Source organism: Struthio camelus, chromosome 8 (assembly GCF_040807025.1).
Source record: "Struthio camelus isolate bStrCam1 chromosome 8, bStrCam1.hap1, whole genome shotgun sequence".
Lineage (NCBI taxonomy): Eukaryota > Metazoa > Chordata > Aves > Struthioniformes > Struthionidae > Struthio > Struthio camelus.
The window spans coordinates 4671700-4693646 of record NC_090949.1 but is presented as its reverse complement, the minus strand read 5'-3'; the positions used below and the strand labels follow the sequence as shown (position 1 = coordinate 4693646).

At 42.1% G+C, this 21947-nt stretch overlaps 2 protein-coding genes across 5 annotated transcripts in view; one reads left to right on the top strand and one right to left on the bottom strand.

Moving 5' to 3' along the window:
* The window catches only part of DHX9 (DExH-box helicase 9), a 30091-nt gene extending 27757 nt beyond the window's left edge, over positions 1–2334 (top strand). For 2 of the 4 annotated variants that reach the window (XM_068951720.1, XM_068951717.1), the window contains exons 26-28: positions 743–943; positions 1865–1969; positions 2216–2334. In XM_068951720.1, coding sequence (XP_068807821.1) covers positions 743–943; positions 1865–1969; positions 2216–2240 — 331 coding nt within the window. In that variant the 3' untranslated portion in view covers positions 2241–2334. Of the gene's footprint in view, positions 1–742; positions 944–1864 lie in introns of all 4 variants that reach the window. The other 2 variants (XM_068951716.1, XM_068951718.1) reach the window with 1 other exon arrangement.
* A 1271-nt stretch (positions 2335–3605) lies between these two features.
* On the bottom strand, positions 3606–21480 carry SHCBP1L (SHC binding and spindle associated 1 like). The gene is made up of 10 exons (XM_068951715.1): positions 21356–21480; positions 19145–19297; positions 17631–17845; positions 13190–13276; positions 12885–13103; positions 9845–9950; positions 8350–8503; positions 5330–5580; positions 4574–4696; positions 3606–3909 (listed from the first exon to the last, which is right to left on the bottom strand). Exons 1-10 carry the CDS (start codon positions 21410–21412, stop codon positions 3673–3675), a joined length of 1602 nt encoding a protein of 533 aa, XP_068807816.1. The 5' UTR covers positions 21413–21480; the 3' UTR covers positions 3606–3672.
* Positions 21481–21947: the final 467 nt, after the last annotated feature.

Here is a 21947-nt window from a genome sequence, read left to right as displayed (position 1 = left end):
GCGGGACAGATGACTGTGAGGGCATTACCTTTGTTTTGTGTGAGGAAGGGAGGGGTTTGTTTTGGCAGCGCTGTTTTGTGTCGATTATCTACTTAATTTAAAAACATTACACCAGGCAATTTCCGTGAAAACTACTGTATTTTTTTTCCTCTTTAACTGGAACGTGAATAAGCGGTAGTATGCCTTTTGGGCATCCCCCTTCAGAGAGAGGCTAAGGGAACCATGGTTTTAACTCTCAGAAACACAGCTTGAGGAGAGAAATGGTCTTGACAAAATATCATCCAGACCATGTTTTTCTTTCCAGCCGGTAAAATGAAGGTGAATAATTGTTTAAGTAATATTTGTGAGGCTGCCCTGTAGCCTTCAAAATCTTGAGGAGCCCCGTATTTTTGGATTACTTCGTATTTTTGTATAAATGTTCCCCAAAATAGCCTGTGTTTTCAAGCCAATATTTCAAGGAATATTGGTATTACTTGACTCTTCCGCATCTAAAGAGCAAAGTTAAACAGAAGGATAGTAGATGTTTTAACAACGTCAGGTTTTAGGGATCTGACAAATTTGCCTTCTGAATTCCACTTCCCCTCATTAGCAGATTTGAGTCTCAAAGATGAGAACGTGGATTTCTGGCTCAGTGTAAGCAGCGCTCAACGCAAAACCACCTGATGCCTGATGGAACCTGTTTCTGAACAGGTTCGCTCCTGGAAGCAGTGATGCATCTAATGTAACTCTCTTTCCGCTCTAGGATCAAACTGAAGATGTCCCATACCGTAGCTGCCTGCATCACCGCTTTGCGTGCTGCAATGGAGGCTCTCGTTGTGGAAGTAACTAAAGATCCCGAGATCATTAGGCAGCTGGACCCTGTAAACGAGCGAATGTTGAACGTGATCCGTCAGATCTCCAGGCCTTCAGCCGCAGGCATCAACCTCATGGCTGCCAACATCAGGTAGGCTCGGCTCTGTTCGCTTGTGCAGCTGGAGCTCCAGGGAAGGGCACGCGCCGCATCCCTGCGGGAACACGGAGCCAGAACAGAGCAGCTTTGAGCACGCAGCCCCTGCTCGCCCCAGGCAGGGAGGCTACGTCGGCCCGGAGCTCAGGGTGCCAGGAGACTTGTCCAGTGCGGGCAGCACCCTTAGACTCTTGCTGCAGAAGTCTATAGTCGGAGCATATGTAAAACTGTCATGTTCAGAGTCTGATGCAGACAAATTACTGGCTGTTTCCATGGGAAGCACAAAAGGCACCCCGTAATGAAAGGGCTGCTTCCTGACAACACGTTTCATCACTTGTTCCAAAACACAGTGACTTTCAAAGAAAAGATGATCCAAACTTACTCTGGGCAAGCCTACTCATCTCTGTCCCTGGGAATAAAAGTAAATATTTGGCTGCTTTGTTTTCCCCTTGCACCCCTCCGTAGCCCTTTATAGGCTTATTTTCACATTTTATTTCTGAGGCAAAGAAAAATGAACACATCTGTGAGCTGTTAGTAAAAAGATCAAAACAAAGATGCAGCTTAGATACGTACCTCACTGATGTGTGAGGAGCAAAATGAAGATCGCTGCGCTCATACAGATATAGGGCCTGGGCTCCCTACTCGTCTGTGAGACCTGGAGAAGCTGGATTGAGGGGAAAACTTGCTCCCGCATGTAGACCTGGCTGAGGGGATCTGCTCAGGTGGCACTTTAGGCGGTTTCTGGCTGTTCTTTACTGAAGTGAAGGGGGGCAAAAGTGCATCCTGCAAGTATGACTGAGTAAACAGAAAATAGGGGCATATTAACTGGGCCTCTTGGAAATTCATTATTCCTGGGTTTTTACAAAAAGATTGGAATCGGTTATGTCACGTCAAACATATGATGCTTCTCTTCTCCAGATTTGGAGATGGTCCTCGCCCCCCGAAAATGGCTCGCTACAACAATGGAGGCGGCTGCGGCGGCTGGGGAGGTTACCAGCGTGGCTCCGGCTACAGAGGTGGAGGGTACGGTGGCTACAGCTCCTACCGCGGGGGCTCGGGGGGAAGAGGATACCAAGGGAGCCTGGGGGGAGGTTATGGCGGTGGAGGGGGATATAGAGGAGGGGGAGGGTATCGAGGAGCAGGCGGTGGGTACAGAGGGGGCTATGGGGACGCGGGGAGGGGCGGATGGTAGTTGTGGCAGTTCAGTGAAGTCTTCCCACTCCAACAAAAGCGCTTACGTCTTCTCCTTTCCTTTCTTGCCGTTACCAGTCTGTTTGCCGTTTCAGTTGCTTAGAACTAGTACAGCTCTGTACAATACTGTCCCCTTGTTAGGGAATTTACCACACCTTGTGTTATTTTGTTCTTAATAAAGTGTTTGGTTTTCAAGACTTGTATGCTATATTTGCATTTGGGTTATACAGGGTATAAAATGTATTTGGATTTAGATTTTAAACCCATCTGTTGTAAGAGTGGTTTGGCTGCAGGCAGCAGGAGGCATTCTGAGGAAACCTCTTCATAGCTTAAACCCGTTCTCTGCCAAACAAATTTCAAATTACAGACTGTGAACTCAGTGCTGGGTTTTGTTCGGTTTGTTTGTTTGTTCTCCAATAAACTGCAAGAAGCCTTGCTGCAGTAGTTTTCTGTCTGTGGCAGGCAGCGCTTGGTTCCTTCACAGCCAGCCACTGGCCTAGTGCTTGCTGTGTAACTTTTCATGGCACAGCAGCTGAAGAGCTAGCTCTTGCTCTCATACAGATAACACGGGAACCTAGACTACCTTTCTGCAGGACTGAGGTGATGCTGCTAATGTGTGCAGAATCTGAAGTGATCCCCAAGGCGGGAACTGTGCTGTTCCTCAAAGTCAGTATTCATTTACGTTGCTACTCCAAACTATTCACGCTTCATTCTTCCAAATGTATGTGAAAGACACTTATTCTTTAATTAAAAGTCACTGAAACTGTAGCTTGAAGATTTGAGACATTCAAAGCTCTACTGGCTGACTTGTGCTTACCAAAGTATACAGAGGGGGATGGGGGGAAAGCCTTCCAACGAGGCTTTTTTTCCCTCAGCTATCAAAATAGCACCTAGGAAGTGCCCTGGAGCAGGGCTGGTTGGCACCAGGTAACAGCAGGTACAGATTACTCTCGGGTTTTCTACGGTCAGGCTGGCTGTTTTTACTGTTGTGCAGGGACAAGCGTTCGAACAAGATCAGGAAGGTGCTCCAGCCTGAACTACATACGTGTGGGCTTTTTTTTTTTTTTTTTTTTTTTGCCCAAACTGGACTGGCTGCCTTACCATTTGCTAGCATGGCCACAAAAACAGCTGGGCTGGCCTGACAGAGGAGGAGGAAGGTCCTGTCTCTGCATGCACGCTTTGTGCTACAAGGCCTCAGCATCACAGGAGAACGCAATAAGATGGTTGTGGGCACAGCTCTGTACTGAACCGTGTAATAGTTATGTTACCGAGCCTGATGAGGTTAGAACCAAACAGTCCAAACCCTGCCCTCCCCACCACTATTCTGGCGGGAGTGCTTATTCCACTGGAGTCGCAGTTAAAAGAGCTCCACTTACCAGGGGGGAGGAGGAGGCTGTGGTGGCTGCGTAAAGTTTAAAGCATGTCCAAAATTTTGTACGTTCCTAACGAAGAGTTCTTAAACGCTAGGTAAATGTGCAACACTTGTTTCTTTAATCAAAATTGTTAAAGCCAAATGCCACTTGATGCTTAGATGTCTAGCTATGAATTACAGCGATATCTTTGATGTCACCAAGTGTATTAGTATTCATCTCCAAACGTAAATCTTGAATTAATTTGGAAAGTGCATCTTCTTCTGCATCACCTGATGCAGTAAATTCCACAATCCCTTCTGCTGATGTAGATGTCTGCGTAGGCTGAAGAATGGTGACTCCATGGCCACTGTTACTAAAAATGTGATTATTTTTCATCTTAAGTTTGGGGACAGGAACAACCTATTAGGGAATCGAAAGGGATGGACAGTGAAAGATGCATTGAGTGTTAGCCATGTTCTCTTTCCGTATCTATTACATCCAGACACTTGCTTTGCCCTTCGAACGTCATTTTACTACTAATTACTACTGCAAAGCTGGAACTATGCACTATTCAGTGGTTGTAAAGAATGCAATTAGTAACTTCACTAATTGCCTGCAATTAAAAAACTTCACTAATAGACGCCTGCAAGTCTTGAATATGATCTAACATCTGTTAAAGCTTTCCAATTTCCCCTTCTAGTTGTTGCTAGTCTTCAAGAGAACAGCCGGACAGCAGCTCTGGATTATGTCCTGCTATTCCAGTTAAGGTTTTGTTGTTCTGAGCAGGCCCTTTGCTGCAGTTTGCTTTCAGCTGCATAACTATCACTTGCTTTTCCCTGTGTCTAATTTGGTAAGTTTGAGGAGGCAGAATAGGATACCAGGGATTTTTCAAGTACGTGTACAATGTTCTATGAAATTGGCTGAAAATACTTTTACTGGGGTACGTGAATATTCGGACCTAGCTAAAGAAATACCCTTTTTAGACCAAACTTGATGTTTCTCAGGACTACTTACAAAAATGATTCTAAATTGCAACTGTAAAGCTAGCATCTACTATCACTAGTAAAAGACCATAAATTGTTACCTTAATATTAATGCCGCCCAGGCTACGATGTGAGGTCTCACTGGTTCTGATATTATTGCAGTGATGAATTTTGTTACCTTCTAAGATGGCTGTGCTCCCTGGGTACAGCTCAACACCAGCACCCTGTTCGTTAAAACAGATTAAATCCAATTTAATGTTGCTTGTAAGGACTGTTGAGGGGAAAAAAAAAAAAGAAGTTACGCAGAGTACAGCCAAGGGAAATTCTGAAGTTCTGTAGGTCCTATTCCTACATTGCAAGTTGCTGTCGAGGAACAGAACTTTTAAGGGCACAGTTCTGAGAACTGCTCAGATTGCAGGCTGCAAAGGGAGAAGGTGACACTGACTACTTAGCATCTAAAAACTACAGTTCAGGAGATAATTTAAAACTCCAGTGCCTAGATAAAAGTGTCAAGCATGGAAATACTGCTTTACGCTATTCCGGCTGTTTTTGAACATGTAGTCTGTTAGGGCAAGTTAAGCAGGAAAGCAATAATCTTTGCCAACGCTTCCTCTTGCTAGAAATGAATACAGCAGTCTAAACAAGGATTGACATGCTAATGAAGAGCTTAAACAGCCTCGCTACAGAGAACTGAAAATTAGCCATTGAAATGACATGTACGTTTTCACATCTGAGCTTGAAATGAGTTTACTCGGTCAGTAAACTGATCGGTCCTTTGTTTCAAAAAGGCAGCTTGTTGAAACATTCACATTTCTTGTACAACAAATTTAATTATTCAAAATTCAAGAATGAAGTACCTGAGCTCCAGTAATCTCACTGTCTGTGATAGTCAGAGAAGCCCCAGTAAGCACACAGACTCCAGTTCCTTCACACCTTAATACGCAATTTGCTAAAGTCATGTGGCCAGATTCAACAACCACGATACCATCGACTGTCCCCTGCTGTACCAGCGTAAGGTGCGTTAGTTTTATATCTCGGGCTTTGGATACAACGAAACTCTCGTGAGTTGGTTCTGAAATAATCATGGTTTCTTCTGGTTTTCCAGTTCCTGATGGAAAAAGAGTATAGCGGTATCAAAACAATTATATGAAGGAGAACGTATTTGTCAGTGGGCGTCTTAAATTTTTATCTTGCTTGTTTTAAAATGTCTCATGTAATTATTAAAGATGCTACCAACAAATTACAAATTGCAGTTAAACCAAATACTTTAAAGCTTAATGTCTTCTACTGGACCCCATGCTTGCATGCCTGATTGTATGCGCCATGCTGCATTAAATGGAAAGCACTAATGCTGTTCATGTAAACTGTAAGTTTCAAAAGCCTGACAATCGGAACACAAGGGCGTGGGTATAAGCACTGCTGCACTGAAGAGAGAATACATGTCAACTATTGTCTTTGAGTGGCCTGTCTCTTGTGCACAGCCTGCTGGAGTCAGTCACAGACGAAATCTGCGTGTCCACCTTTTAGCGTGCTGTTACAGTAAATTTACAGGCAAGTACTCACTCACATGGCACTTTACATGATGTAGCCCAGTATGAGAACTGAAAAACCTTCTTCAGCTGTAGGCAGCTTTCCACCGACGGAGAGGCATTCACAAGAACTACTCTATGGATCCTTACTTAAAGAAAGGTTAGAAGAACACTAAGGTCGTTTGTAGCATCAGCATTCATGGTCTCCCATGCAGCTCAAGAGAACCATCTCCAGGAAACTTCACAGCTACCCCCAACGTTTCCTCGTGAAAGAAAATCTTTTCTCATAAACAGTTATCTTTATAGAAAGATTCTCCCAATGGAATTATTTAGAACTATTTGTTCTTGATCTGCAGTGCAAGCGTTCAACGTGTGCACATAATATTTATTTTGCCTGATCTGTTCCTGAGAGCATCAACCAAATTAACATTGCAGTTAGTTAAGTGATCTCTTTTCCTGCTTCCACATTAAAAGTGTGGTGAGGAATACTAGGGAAAACCTAATGTCACAGATATGATTTTTATCAAGGTGAGTGGCTTAACGTGCAAGATAGCGATGTCTTAGCTCTCTCTAAAAAGAGAGGCAGTAAGAGTTTAAAAACTACAAAAAAAGATGAAGAGGTGAACACTGCTACTCTGTAACATGTCTGCTCACCCTGAGCATCGGCAAGAGAAGGGATCTGAAAAATGGCTGCCTAAAAGCACTTTCTCAGCAGAGTGAGGAAGAGTAGTTCTAATTCTGAAACATCATCTGTCAACTCAGTGTATGGCCCTGCTGTATGCAGCAAGAAGGCACACTTCATAGGTGCACCCAGGCCCCCACGCCAGGCACCCCAGGCCTTCACTTACTTCTTTTTTTTTTTTATTGCCTCGTTCAAGAACTCCTTTGAGTGAAAAAAAAGTGGGTATTTACAAACATTAACAGTTTACGTTCAGGTACCTGCAACAAAGCAAAGCTGGAGAGCTGGGAGGAGAAAAGACGACCCCAGGAGTTCCAGGAATGGGAAAATAAGCAAATTAACGGAAGTTCTAAGCAATGAATGTCAGACTGACGCGTCACTGCCTGCTCCCTCGCCTCCTGGTGATTTTCTCCTAACGCTCGAGAGCTCTGAAAAATTTTCAACGTTGCCTTGTTCTGAGCAGTAACAGGAAGCTGCATTAAACCATCCATGAAATAAATAAGCAGGTACTGAATAAAAATCCGCACCAGCAGCTTTGTGTGAGGCATGAGTTTTTCCAAGGCCTATCATGCAAGTTGCTTGCACAGGGATGCAGAAGTCATGCAATAAGAAGAACCAGCTACTGCCTTAGCATTTGCTGTCTCAGGCAGCTGCTGGCCTCAGTGAAGATCATGCACGGAAAATGGTGGGGAGGGGGTAAGACTGAAATGCAAGAAGTGGCCTCAGTTTCCTCTATCTGTACCATCACTGGGAACTTTGTTGTACCAGTGAGCACAAACCATCATGTCACAGAATGACCAGCGTTAACAAGTATTTCAGTAAACATTATCACCTGGAGGTAATGCACGTTAAGAAAAGCCACAGCAGAACCGAAGGAGCATTTTTGCATCATTTTTCATGATGCCAACAGGCAGAAAAAAAATTGATAAAGTATAAAATAAAAACTCAGAAGCTGATGTCATACTTTGCAAGATGCAAGATCATATGACGATGAAGGCATCAGCCTGAAAAAGGAAATGTATCCAAGTAAATGTATGTTTTTAAATAATCAGTGCATGCAGGCTTTACATTTGTAAGATGTGATTTACTGATCATGCCTGGAAAGTGTGTTGGTGCTAACTTCTAATTAAGCCTATCACCATATAGTACGGTTAAATGCAGCGCTGACATTGACGTTCTTCTTGGAAACAAACAAACAAGAAAAACTCCACTCCTTTCAAGAGACATCAAGGACAATGGCGTGCTTATTTTAGAGGTGCTATTATTTGTGTTTAATTTATGCTGCTTTAAGAAAAAAAAAATCTATCTCCTAGTCTGCCATGAAAAACAAAACAAATGCATGCAAATTTTCTGTGTCCACCTATCAACAGGGATGAGGAGAACCTACCCTTTCTCAAAGATTACTGGTTTGTTAGCTATTAAAGACTACTGAACTGATTTTTCACTGAATTCCTGTTTGGCCGTATTCAAGTTGCACAATATTTTTCTTCTGCTAATAACCAACTAATCATACCCTGCCATTTATTTTCACACTGGACGTTTTTAATCCAGTTAAAAGCTCTGGTAAGCGTATTTTCCCTAACCTTTTACTAAGAGTCGCTAATCAGGACTGCTTTAGAGCTACAGTTCATAAAGACAGAGGTAGATTATAGACGAACACACTACGAACCTCTAATAACAATGTCTTCAGTTAACATGGATAAGTTTACAGCCTTATATTCTCCTGGGAAAACAACCACGGTGTCTCCACTGTAACAGCTTGCTAAAGCCATGTTCAAACTCTCATGATGCTGAAGTGGAGTGTCCATAGAAAAATCCTTAACCTGTACAGGAAAGAGAGAGCACCACTTCCTAGATTTGAGCAAATTAAAAAAAAAAAAAAAAAAGTAAAAGTTTCAAATTTCAGAGCAATTTAAAAATCTTCTGCGCCACTCTGTTTCTTACACTCGCTCGCTTTTGTGAAGCGCGTTTTAGACAGGAGAACTCTTGTTTTGGAAATGGAATCCTGAGTTTCCCCCCAGAACATTCGGAGGATTATACTGAAAAAGTCAGCGTCTGGTGTGTAATTCCTCACTGTTGCTCTTAATTTCTACCGAAGGAATTAGTTGCTCAATGTAACCAGCTTTTGGGGGTGGAGGGGTGCAGGCAGGGGAATGAAAGTTGTCTCAACTGCATCAGCTCTTTTCCCAAGGTCCTACACTCTGCAAGAAAATAAAATTTCTCAGCCACAGTGAACACAAGGAACAATCTGTTTGATGAAAGAGCTCTGTGCCAACTGCCACCATCCTTGGCCCAAAATTCTCACCTAAGGAATGCAAAACAAAAGGTTAAAGATCCAGTCCTATCTATGTGAAAAAAATATTCATTTCAGGAGACTTAGATTCCTTAGGTGTTCCCTTCTGCAGATGAATACCAATCCAGTAGGAAAAAAAGGAAAGGCAAAACATTCCTAAGACCCAAAGACCCAATAGTGATAGGAAAGTAAACGGTCGTCTTTAGGCCTCCTGGAGCTGGGTCCTGAAATCATTCAAGGACTTACCCGTATTTGATTGCCATATAATGCCTACATAAGTAGGCTACGGCAATGCTTCCAGCGATCGCTTAGTGAAGCGGATCTTTCACCCCCAAGCATACAGCTCTGCCTTACATCAAAGAGAAGTCATTATAGACTTTTACCAGCAAGAACAGTATCTCACTTACAGAATCACAGCAGGGGCTACTTAAGTGCCCTGGATAGATCTGAGGGATGGGTAGGTAAAGTAGAAAGCTATTCAAACTTCTCTTCTTCACTCACCTTTTATGACAAGGGGAAAAATAAGTTAGCCTACCTATCCACAAAACTCAGCAATAAATATCTGCTTTAACTGATTTGCAGAGAATGCTTTTGCACAATAACAGAACTGAGGATGCAGTCACCCTAAGTTATTCATGAGAATAACTCTGCCAGTGGATACTGTTCATGAACTATGTATTTATATATATATGCGAATTCCATTACTGCTGATTAGAAGATGCTTTCACGGTCATACCTGAAAGGAACAAAGGTCTCCGTGAATAATCCTACTAGGAGGTAGTCATGTCTCCTGTGTCAATTGATCTTGGCTTTGTTTTGCATAGTTTTTCTCACTCATACACAGTTTGAATAAGGAAAAAGTTCCCCTTACCATTTCAGCTGTCATTGCTTTAGCTACAGTATGAGTTACAGTCTTCCCATCATCTCTGTACCCTTTCCTGCGCCTTAGTATCCTTGGGGTCAGAGGTCCATGGGCTCTGAAATTTAGAAGAAATCTGTGCACTACAGTTAAATTTTAAGCAAAGTATTTCCAACGCATGTGAACAATGACTTAAAGTTATGCTAAATCTATTACTGCATTGAAGAGGGGCGTGTATATAAGTCCATGCAATATCCTCAACGACAGGGATACCAGGAACGTTCAGCTTCACAAAAAACTCACGGCACTGAGAATTTTAAAAAAAAAAAAAAAAAAAAGCACCATCTTCAGTATTTCCATTTTGTTTAGGCCAAAATCATTTACCACTCAAAACCACCTATGTGACACACCCAAATCCTCAAAATAAACTTTAGATTGGCTAAATGTTAAGGTTCTGGGCTTTGACTCACATTTGAAAAGAACCGCTGAATTCTAAACAGTGCTATTTATTCTCATGCAGCCACTCTTATAACTTTTGGTAGACAGACTAATACAGACAGGGCCAAAACTGCTTTGATGAAATTTAAGCATCCTGTAACTTAAACCAACATTTCAGGGTTTTTTTTTTTGACTACATAATCTATTTACTATGCCAAAATGACTGTTAATTAATACATTTCAAGACACTGATCTTCAGTCACTGGTACAGTCTGCTTTTCACAACTTGCAGCCAAATCAGTGATTCCCAAGTTGTAGCATACTTTGCACTCTAGATAGTAGCTGTGAAATCCAATAACCTTCTGTCTTTCCGTCACATCTAGCAGCAGGCCAATATACAACTGTTCCACTGCTAAGAGATACTGTCAGCCCAATGACAGATATGCAGTTGGTCTATAGATTCTGAAGTTACTGCAGACAGGGAGGTGGATTTATGATAATTATATGCTTTTTACATAGCAGTGCTGTTTCGTTCATTGCGTGGACAAAGCTTCCAATAAGTGGCATTTCTGAAGGTGTTTTCTACATGTATTTACTTATATACTTATCCTTCTACATATATATACGTATATACTTATCCTTCACCTTTTATCCCATCCCTTTGCAGGCCTGATCAGTTCTGGAATTTCGCGGTGAGAAAGAATTTGAGGCTTTAGTATCATCCAAACTCTTGATGCGGGTACTGTATAAGCATGACCTACAGGATACTCTTAGAGCAGAAAACTGGGAGAAATTCCCAGTGATGCAGTATTATCCAAGCCAGTGTTATAAACTTTTTTTTTTTTTAATCTTTCAGTGACTCATAAATCTGGCAGTGTTTGAAGTACAAGCTTTGCTAGTACAATATAAGCATCTGTGCTAGGTGGAAGGATAGAATGTGACGTTAAAAGTTCTGCTAATCCAACAGAAGATTATCTGAAGATGAATATAAGAAACTGGAGAGGACGAAAGAATCTGTAAATACCAGGTGCTGATCGGAGCTCAATAGTCTCAGGACAGCCAAAGACCATGCATATAAAAGTTAGAATTAAAATGGAGAATGTTATCTAAAAATGCAAGGATATATTATAATACAAAGTAAAATTTTTTACTCTTTATTATACTGTACCCGATACCAAAGGGAATTTTTTTTGCCCACTGTGCTTCTGCCCCACCACTCCTCCTAAGATATAAAGTATTTCTGGTCGTGACTGCTTCTGGTACATGATCACTCGAGTCACAATTAAGGGATTTATATGGTACATGAGAAAAAAGAATTTTCCCTCTGATTCTGCCAGATTTTCTATGTAATTCTAGACAGATGATTTAATCCAGTTTCACGTATTATTTGTACACCCTTTATACTCTGTGTGCTATGTTTAAGGCATCTGCAAATTGGCCCATGGATACGCAGGCAATGAAAACTACGGTTTCAAAGTAGTTACAAATTGCTAAATAGCCTGGAAAACAGGCTCCTGGCTTCCCAAGTATACAACCCAAAGCAATCTCCCCCCAGCCCCCCCCTCCATCAAACAATTTTGATCTTAATCCTTACTTCTAAAATGGTGACAATAGCACTCTGCTCCCTAGGAACGCTGGAATAATTCATTCATTATTTTTCATGATGAACCAACATACTGTCATCCAAACACTATTAAAAGACCATGCTAAAAACGTGAAATCTACTTAGTGATGGATGGAGTGTATACCCTTATTTATAATAAGACAGATTAAATGAGCATTTGTTAATAAATCAACCGTGCACAGAGTTAGTGCCACTCAGCCTCTGCATTAAAAAAAGCAGAGGTCCAATTCAAAAATGTAACTGTTTTACGGACACCAGAACCAATGAAACATGGTTTGCTCTGGAACTGCATTTTCAGATGTATTGAATTTCACACCTTTAAAGTATGCAAGCTCACTATGTCTAGTTATCTGCCTGTTTTCACTGTTTAAACTCATGGAAACCTACCTACCTGTGAAGCTCAGCCCTTGAGCAAGTTTTACTGAAATCTGACATCAATTTCAGTAGTACATGAAGAAGAGTGATGGACAGACAGTCCCAGGAGTTGCTTCCTTAGGAGGAGGTTCAAAAATAGCATGTGATCATGCCTGATCAGGACTACTGCAATGCAATATGGCAGTTGCACTTCCCTAGAATTGTGACGTTTTTAAACGGTTGAGTTTGCAATCTTAACCTCATTTAATTTTGCTTATTTACGTAGTGCGAATCCATACACACACGCTCTCTTGAAACGTAGTATAGTTCTGAACCTGCCAATTGATGAGAATACTCCAGTCCTTACTCCAACAAGAGAGGAGATACTAGAGACTTAAACGTTACCTACACGTTTACCTAAACGTTACAGTAGCTGTACAAGAAAGGGCAATAGCATCATGCTTTACTTCTGTGTCATAATGCCACAAACAACAAGTATGAAACTTTTAAATTTTCTAATTTATAACCACAGCACTTGTTAAAAAAAACAGCTTTTCGAAGATAACAGGCAACAACCACACCTTGGAATAGGTTTTGTTTGGAATTTGCAAGTAGCTAATAACCTAGAAGCGTTACCTGAGACGTAGGTCCTCCCATATCTTCAGCAATCCACACAGCATTACTAGTTCATAGTACTTTTTCCAACACTCAACAACTTCTTCTTCTGTGGGTTCTTCTTCAATGTTACTTTGATACTGAATCAATTCCAAACGCAAGATTTTATACTTTTCCAGATGTTTTTTGAAACGGTGACCCACTGGAGCAGGAATAGTTCCGTTCTGAATATCACACCAACTTTAAAAAGCAAGAAGTAAACAAGAGGAAGAACGCTTTACAACAAGAACTCTGGACATTTTTTTTTCTTTTGATAAGATACTTACAGGTTAATTCTCTCTTCTACCAGAGCTGAGTACGTCTCACAACTTTCATCACCATCCCAGTCCCTCCAAATGAAATCGTAGAAGAATCTGTAGAGTATATTCACATGACAATATGTCAGTGGATACAGCAGCAGTAGAGAGCAGGAGGACTTTTTATTTTTTTCCTTCTGAGAAACTAGTCATAACTTTCCACCGAAATATTCTCAAACCACAAAACCAGGACTCTACATATATATATATAAAAAACACTGCAATCTAGTTTCCTGCAAGAAAAACCTGCTTAATTCTACATCTCTATTTCTCTTTTGCCAACTTCAAGTACCTAGAAAGAGAAAGTTTCCATGGCGTATTTGTAAATTTATATGGCTGTCAAAAAGGGTAAGAGTACTAACCAAACTGTTTTTCATGGAAATGGGCATGGAGTTCATAACACACATCCAGTGGATTACTATTCACCTTCCAATACCAGAAACATCTTTGGGGTGAAGCGTGCGTGTAAGATACAAGGAAAGAAATACAACCCCCAAATGCTTTCCCACTAGCTTCAAAACATATTGCTGTGAACTTAACCTATCTCCCCAGACAATGTCACAAAAGAAGACAGCAAAAGATAAATTCTGCTCCCCATGAAGATTAGACAACTCTAGGAGGACAGTTTTCTTTTACATATTCACATGTTATATAGCACATGAAAATACAGCTGACATGAAAACAAGATCTGCTAGGCAATCCCAGAATTCTTTGTGGGGGACATAATGGAACTGTTTCATGGCTGATCAATGCCTATGTTGATCCTTTTAGGGGTTTAAAAAAAAGCGAGAAATTCTAAAATAATTTTCCTAATATCAGAAGGATTGCAAATAATGTAATCAGGTGAGATAAAATTCTGGCTTAACTATCATCTACAGTGGTGGGGGGGGGGGAAGGGGAAGAGTAGGAAGCACTTGAAGACAATAAACTTTACCTGGTTTTCTGCAGAATATAACTGATAGCATGCAAAATAAGCAAAACTCCCTCTCTCAAAAAGATTTTGAGATTAGGATGCTGATGTTTCAGGTAATCGCCTGATAACATCCCCACAGAGATAAAGCTTAAGGGAATTAGAAAACCTTAAGCCATTGCAAAAACAATGACAGAAGCAGAAGGAAACGGCTACTCAACTCATAATATGAAAGCTAACCGTAATAATCAAAACAGTTTGGGTCTCTTCTTAGGAGAAGCTGAATTATGAGCGTTATAGTAAATCTTTGTTTGCGAAACATTAGATTTTGAGTTATCCAACAATTCTATGAGGATTTAATCAGAATCTCTTGGAATGCCCCCACCTTTAAAAAAACAAAAACAAAAGAAAACAAACAAAAAATCCCAGAGCATGTGTAGATTTATGCGTGAAAGGCCAAATGTTTATTGCAAGAGCCGTAGGTCTGAGACCTATCTCATTTGAGCTAACAGTCTCAAAACAGATAGGACAACCCCAAATTAATGAACTAATTTTTGCGATTCTCTAGTTTGTAACCTAAATCTTGAAGAGACAGGGGAGAGCTTTAAAACACCCACCCACACATACATACAGCACACACACCCGAATTATGTGGATCATTTAGGACAAGTGATGTTGGGAAAACAGATGAGCAGTAGCACCGGTGTTTACTGTATGACCTTTTACAGCTGCAATAAAATTCCTTAGTGCTAGTACAGACATTTAGATTGGCTAGTGGAGCTGGCAGGCTGCTTGCACGAATAGCCAGAAACTCAACAAAACTTCTGGAACAGAGTTTGGTCTAGCTCAACATTTGGCCAAGGCAGCAGTCTACCACAAAAGAATAGAGAGGTGGGGAAGAGGGGGAAAAATCACACCTCTGTCTGTGGAAGCCAGTTTTTCCAGACCACTCTAGTAGGAGTGGTGCACTTTTATTAGCCTGCCTGCGCCAATCAAAGCTGGGCTGCTCTACTACACCGATAAAGAAGAAAATGAGCAAGTGCTACGAAAAAGCAGACTGCGTTATGCCACACTGACCAAAAAGAACAGACAGAAAATAGACACCAGTGTCCCAGCAGTAAGAGACTAGCAACTACATCCTGCACAAATAACGGCCCTCCCACAACTGACAGAAAGCAGTGGGAAATGAAGAGCATCAGCGATATCTTGCTGAGAAAGCTCGGCGCATACAGCAGGTGCACCATGCGGCAGGAACGTGGAACAGGAAACTCTGTTGACATCCTTCTACTTTCACTTGCTCTTCTCGAGTAAGAAGTAGGGAGTACTGGCTCCTACATTATATGAAGACATATGTGACTGGGACGAAAGAAAGAAACTTCCATAATAGATAGAGCTATATGGTCAGTTTAAGACAAAGTGTGCCCATTGCTGCTGCTCCTGAATAGCCTGAGAACTCTGGCCACGCTTTTCTGCTAATACGGTTCCGGTGAGTTTTCAATTAGATTAGCTCCCCAACCCATAAGGTTGCAGACACAGCAGAAGCAATGGGAATATACGGCTGGGACAAGGCGGAACTGTGCTGTTCAATGACAGCCTCAGTTAGACAGGCTTAAACTGATTGCTAAACCTCATAGCAAGGTTCCTTTGATGTATAATCTGGTTCACATCTCCTGCATTTAATATTAATCATATCTGTGATATTTCCTGGAAAGGACGCTTTTGTGAAGTGGTACGGGTTTCTACTCTAAAATAATTTCAGTCCTACCTGGTGGCATCAAAGAAAAAAGGAGAAGCCAACTCAGCAGAAAAAGTGCCTGTCAAAGAGGTCACTACAAAGTCTCCAACTCTTTGAGCCAATGCTAAGCGCTGGCACTTGAGAGGCAATCAATCAACTTTGTGAGAATCTCTAATGTGACGGTACTGCATTGTGAAGCAGCATGGTACTGTGAAGCATAGCCGTTACAGAAGTCTGCTTCGGAAGGGCTTTCTCATTTCTCATAGGAGCTTCTGTGTTCACAAGCTTACAGTGCTAACAGATCACAAAGCATCTGGCACCCACAGGAAGAAATGAATGCTAGCACATTAGACAGAAGTTGAAGGAGCAACACAGACTGTTCTCTTTAATGTAAATTAGGACAAATAACGCAGAAAGATATTCATCTGCATATGCAAATGATGATGGCAATACTTTTTAAGCAGTCATCAATCAATGGAAGAATCAGAGCTAAATTCTAGCTGTAATAATCTGTTTGTTCCCACCTCTCAGAGGGTACAGCCCCGTACACAGCAACAACCAACCCACCAACGCTAAACTTACTAACAAAGCTGAAAAAGGTGATGTTATGTTGGTTTGGAAGCAATAAGGTTGAGTGAATTTGTTTGTAAAGAGATCCTGCAGGCTCACTTTTGGCAATAACCGTGCAACCTTGAAAATACACTGTGCAAATGACTGTTACCATTCTCTGCTGGGAGTCACATGTTCACTGGGTTCATCTAATTACATGCTTATGTGGCCCTCAGCATTACTGCAAGCACCTAACCTGCAATTAAGGCTCTGCAGATTTTTCAAGTAGCTAATATTATGTAAAATAAAAAAAAAAAAAAGTCAAAACATTATGAGAAAAGTCTTCTCAGTAATTAGACTGCTGTTTTGTAATCTTTATTCAAAGGGTAAGTGAGGCACCAAAAATGAAGCAAAACAAATCAACAGATGAAACGAAAAAACATTTTCCTGTTTTCAAACTCTCGAGAGTTGAGATTATGGTTTCTTTTTATTCCCTAACTCAGAACAAAGTCAAGAGCTAAATTTTTCAAAACTCAGAACAAGAGTTTTATCTTTCAGTCTTCTAGACTGCATTTGCTTCATCAAGTTTTTAAACGATGCAATCTTAAAATTTTTCCCCAAAAAATCTTTGAGAAGAATGTAGATAATCATTGACTTATAAGTGTCACTTTGAAAGTAACCCTGGGAACAAAGCCAATTTTGCAATTCCCTTTTTCTCCCCAAGTGGTTCTCAGTCAAGAGAGTCACGGAATCCATAGTAATAGCGCTTAGCTGACACTTTTAACCAAAAAACGTTCAAAAATGTCACGTCACCTCTCAAGACGGAGTGCTATAGCCCTAGAAAGGCCATGCACTTAAAGAAATAAAACAAAAAGGAACAATCTTGAAGTAAAAGGAAAAAGGTAGGGGGGAGCTGCTTGAGTGATGAGACTAAATACCGGACGTTTATGTAGAGCCAAGGACGTGGGAACGAGAACCTGTTTGACACTTCTAGGCTAGGTCAAGTCAGTGAAACAAGTTTCCTAGAAATGCAACGTGGATTTTCTCCAAATGCATTTTCAGTGTTACCACATCTTAGATCCACATTTTCTTTGTGATTCATCTTACACTGTTATCAAAACAAAGTAACCTTTCCAATATTTCTGCTAGAGATACAGCTCCTCAGTTAAAGTTCTATCAGCTGTGAATGGTAAAATAGTGCAAAATACGCTAAATACCTCACAACTTCCAAAGCCTGAGCGATTTCAAATACGGCATTGTCCTGTCCCTCTACAGGGTACACTTCCAGCAAAGGTACGCAATGGTCCAAATCCTCCAAAATGTTATCAACCAATTCTCTTGGCATATTCGCAATATTAGAGGAAAATGGTTCAGCAACAGATACAGAGGCTTTGAGCTGAGATGATGAACTCCGAGGTGGCTTCCAAGTAACCTAAATTAGACAAAAGGCTCCATATATCCGTATCTCTTTACATTAAATAGGGGTATTTGTATGATCTTGCAAGTTGACTCAAAGTTTTTTTTTTTTTAAAAAACAAATTCTGAAAGTTCCGCATACAAAAATGGTCTACAATATTAAACTGAAAGCACAAACATTCATCTGTGTGAATAGCACCTTATCTTCTTGTAATTCTTTCCTAGCAGAATATTGGAGTCATTTGCAGGCATACCTTAAAAATAATGGCTACATCAGGTAGCTATAGTAACCAGTATCTACAGGTAGGCTACAAAAGCATATGTAACAGCTGGTTTCTGAACCAGCATCCCAAATGCTGGTTTCTGAATTTATATTTTCAAAGGATGGTTATTTTACCTACTGCTTGTGACTCATTTATTCAAAGTTGTCTAGACAATGTAAACAGCTTATTTAGCTTTTCCACACTAAATAACTTGTCTTAGTTGCTTCCAACTTTGATGAAGCTTCATTTTCAGATTGAAACTTTCCAGGTCCAGTTTCTATGAAGGTGATCTTCAAAAAAGTCTGAATGGAAATTCTCAGAAACAGACCAAAGTTGGAAGAGTTACTGTAAAGTTAAATATGGACTGAGGTTTATTTTGTTCTTCTAAAGACGCTCCCAGTAAATGATCTTGGTCAGAACAGTTTAGCAAAGTGTAGTCAGAAAGTTTAGCAAAGCCAGAGCTATAAAGCTGACTGTGTAGAAAGCCATCTGTAAGGAGGACTTAAGAATCACTATAGATAAGTGAACAAAAAGATCTGAACGCATGGTGGCTGCAAAGACACAATATGTATAAAACACTCGTATTATTTCTGCATATGGTAATGGAAAACTTACTTCTAAAATACATCCAATTTTCATGTCTAGCATTTTTATAGTGTTAAAAATTTGGAGAACGCTCCGAGAGATCACAAAATATTCAAGGCTGAAATATGTCTAATGAAAAGACTTCAGCCAATTTAGCTTATCTAAAAGAAGACTGAGAACTCGATCTTGAGCTGAAAGTAGTTACCTAACGTAAGTCTTAAGAGAGAAGGTTAGTTTTCTTTCTAAGAAAAAAAAAAAAAAAAGTCTCCTTTAATCACAACATGCTCTGCTTAGTAATGCTCCTTTTACCCCACGGAAAGGCAACTTCCTTCGCTGCAAGAGACCCTGGGTGAAATTCTGCTATATATTAAATACAGTATATAGGTCATTAGCCTGCTGATTCTAAAATTAGCTTGCATGAATCAAGTACATCAGAGCTCAAGATAAGAGACAACCAGAAAAGTTACCTCAACAAGTATTCCAACAGAGGGTATAATTAAATCTTCTGAATTGACAAAGAAAAGCTCTGGATTAGTCTTCCAGATTCCAAGCCAGTTGTTTGCTTTCATCTTCAGTTTTTCCAAAAGGTATTTGCTCAGTGCATCATCGGCATCCTCTGCCTATTTTAAAAATTAAAGATGAAAGATCTACATTACCCCCATGTTATCTAAGAAAAGTTAATGGACAAAGTCAAAAAGATAAAAAAATCTGTATCCAGATGATATATATCACCACCTTAATGCAACATGAAAACAGTTGCAGTTTCTATGGCTTAGCGTATCTAGTTAGTGCACTAGCTGCCTTCCCAAACTACTCATTAGCTGGCCTACGTATATACATATCTTCTTTTGGTATGTTGTTTTATTAACCAGATGTTTCTGTTTCAAGATGAGGTTCTGCCTCTGGACTTGACTGCTCCAGGACTGAACATTCCTAACAAGCACGTTCATGTTTTTTTGTGCCATTCCTACTAATTAATTCTTCAAAACAGCCATTTACTGGGCATTTCAAACTCCACAAGTGCCAGGAAATGTGAGAAAGCCCAGGAAGTAAGTGATGATGTACAAATACAGAAATGATAACATACTTGGAATAATGATTATGGCACTATGCAGCACCACAATTTGAAAGTATGTTCCAATTCAGATTGGGACAACAACAGAAGAGACTGCTGGCTATCTGTCCATGTAGTGAAGAGTGGAAATCTTCCTGTATCGTTCGAAACAGCAGGAATATCTTTGAAACAGCCTATTAGCTCACCTCCCTTTTCCTTCTTAGGTGCTATAGTCTTTTGTTTTACAATATAAACTGAGTTTTGATTGCTCAAGAAATTCAAGTGAACAATAATAGCTGTTACCAGTATACTTCATCAATTTTTTTTTGTTTTTATTATGACTTTTGCAAAATTTGGTAAGAATTCTCAGAATAAAGCTTTATCTGTGGATCTTACCTAGAAAAGAACGTTAAATCTGCCTGTTGTTGTTGATTATGCAAATCAGTTTATAGAGAACTAGCATTAATGAGTCCCTAAATGCCCAAAATACATGGCAAAAACACATTAATGGCACATTAATGACTTTACAGTGAGTATGAAATGGTATTTCCCATGTCAGTGGCTGTGCCCTTCCAGCCATGCAGAACATCTAGAAAAATCCTTACCGGGAGTGACTGCAAGCTAACTCTTGCTAGGTGCCTCCTGCTCTTCAGAAATAGATGCTTTTTTCTGTGTCATCAGCAATGATGAGGGACACCTCCCTCACCACTGAACTAACCATTTAAGTCCCGCCACCCATCCTAGCGTGACGCCAACACGGCTCCCACTTGCTCATTTTGTGTTGAGGGCTTCAGATGAGTCCCGTACAGGATCCCACGTTCTAAATGCCTTTCCCCGATGTGGAAACGTTAACCTGTGCTACTGGAGACAACAATTTCAACAAAGATACCGTATAGGTTACGAAGGTTATCCAAGAATCCCATTGTAGAATAAATCCCAAAGAAGGGAAATGATTACTTTCTCCAAAGGGAACAGTTGGGAAACAGTGATTAATTCTGTCTCCAGGTTCTAAGAAGGGCCACCCAACTGTCGGCCAAAATAACAGCTTTTTTTAGAATGGCAGGTACTTCCTAATGTGCCAAACCCTGCCCAAGCAGTGTTACTCCAGCCCCTGGAAGGCAGCATGACTGACTCCTGCAGAACGGACTGAACAGTCCTCTTCTAGGCAGGGTTTATCATCATCTGCAAGCAAATAGAAGGGCTCTCTCTCCCTTTTCAAAGTAAGCTGGAGATGTGACACATGATGAGAAAAGCGTGATTAAGGATACCAGGCCATTTTTAACACATGCAACTTCTCGAAACAGCGGGCGGTTTACCGTGGCAGGCAGAGCAGCGCACGCAAGCATCTTGCGTCGACCCTGAATCACAGGTAACAACCCTCTTCCGTGCAACTCAAACGCCAACGGGACGAGCGCTATTTAGCGCACTAACGTTGGGGCTCATTCCCTTTCCCCCCGCCTCCGCTTCATCCCTTTGCTCACCTTTCCGCTCTCACTGCCCGTTACTCACCCTTCCTTCCCCTCGAGGCCTCCTCCCGGCCTCACCGTACTGCCAGGCGCACCAGCCCCAGGGGACAGCCGTGCGCCGGGGCGGCCGGCACGGCCCCCGCCCGCCCGCCCCTCACCTTGCAGCCCCGCAGCAGCGCGTCGCAGTACAGCTCCACCACATCGCCCCTGGTCATGGCGCCCAGGTGCGACGGGTACTGCTCCGGCAACGGGGCGGCTTCCCCGGGCTCGTCGCTCCCGCCGGAGAGCGGCGGCGGCCAGCGCAGCCGCGCCTCACGGGAGGTGCCAGCCGGCGCGGCCCCTCCGCCTTCTTCCCCCGGGGCGCTGTCCCCCCCCTCCTCCTCCTTCGCCGCCGCCGCACACGACGCCATGTCGCGTGCCGGCCGCCACCCGCCCAACGGCCGTTACCGGCCGCGGCGGGAGGGCGCGGCCCGGGCAGCCAATGGGGGCTCGGCCGGCGGGAGCGGCCGTTGGGCGCGTTCTGGGCGCGCGGCGGAGGCTGAGGCGGGGCCCGACGCTTCCCGCCTGCCCCCGGGCTGAGGGGCCCCGAGGGCGCGAGGCGGCGCTGGCCGCGGGGGTGGGCGCAGGTGTCCGCGCAGGGCGGGAGGACGAGGTGGGCACGGCCCGGGGGGGGGGCCGCGGCTGCGGGCCGGGGGGTGCCGCCGCCGCCCCTTCCCGCGCTGCTGCCCTGGGGGGTCTCGGTTCGCTGCC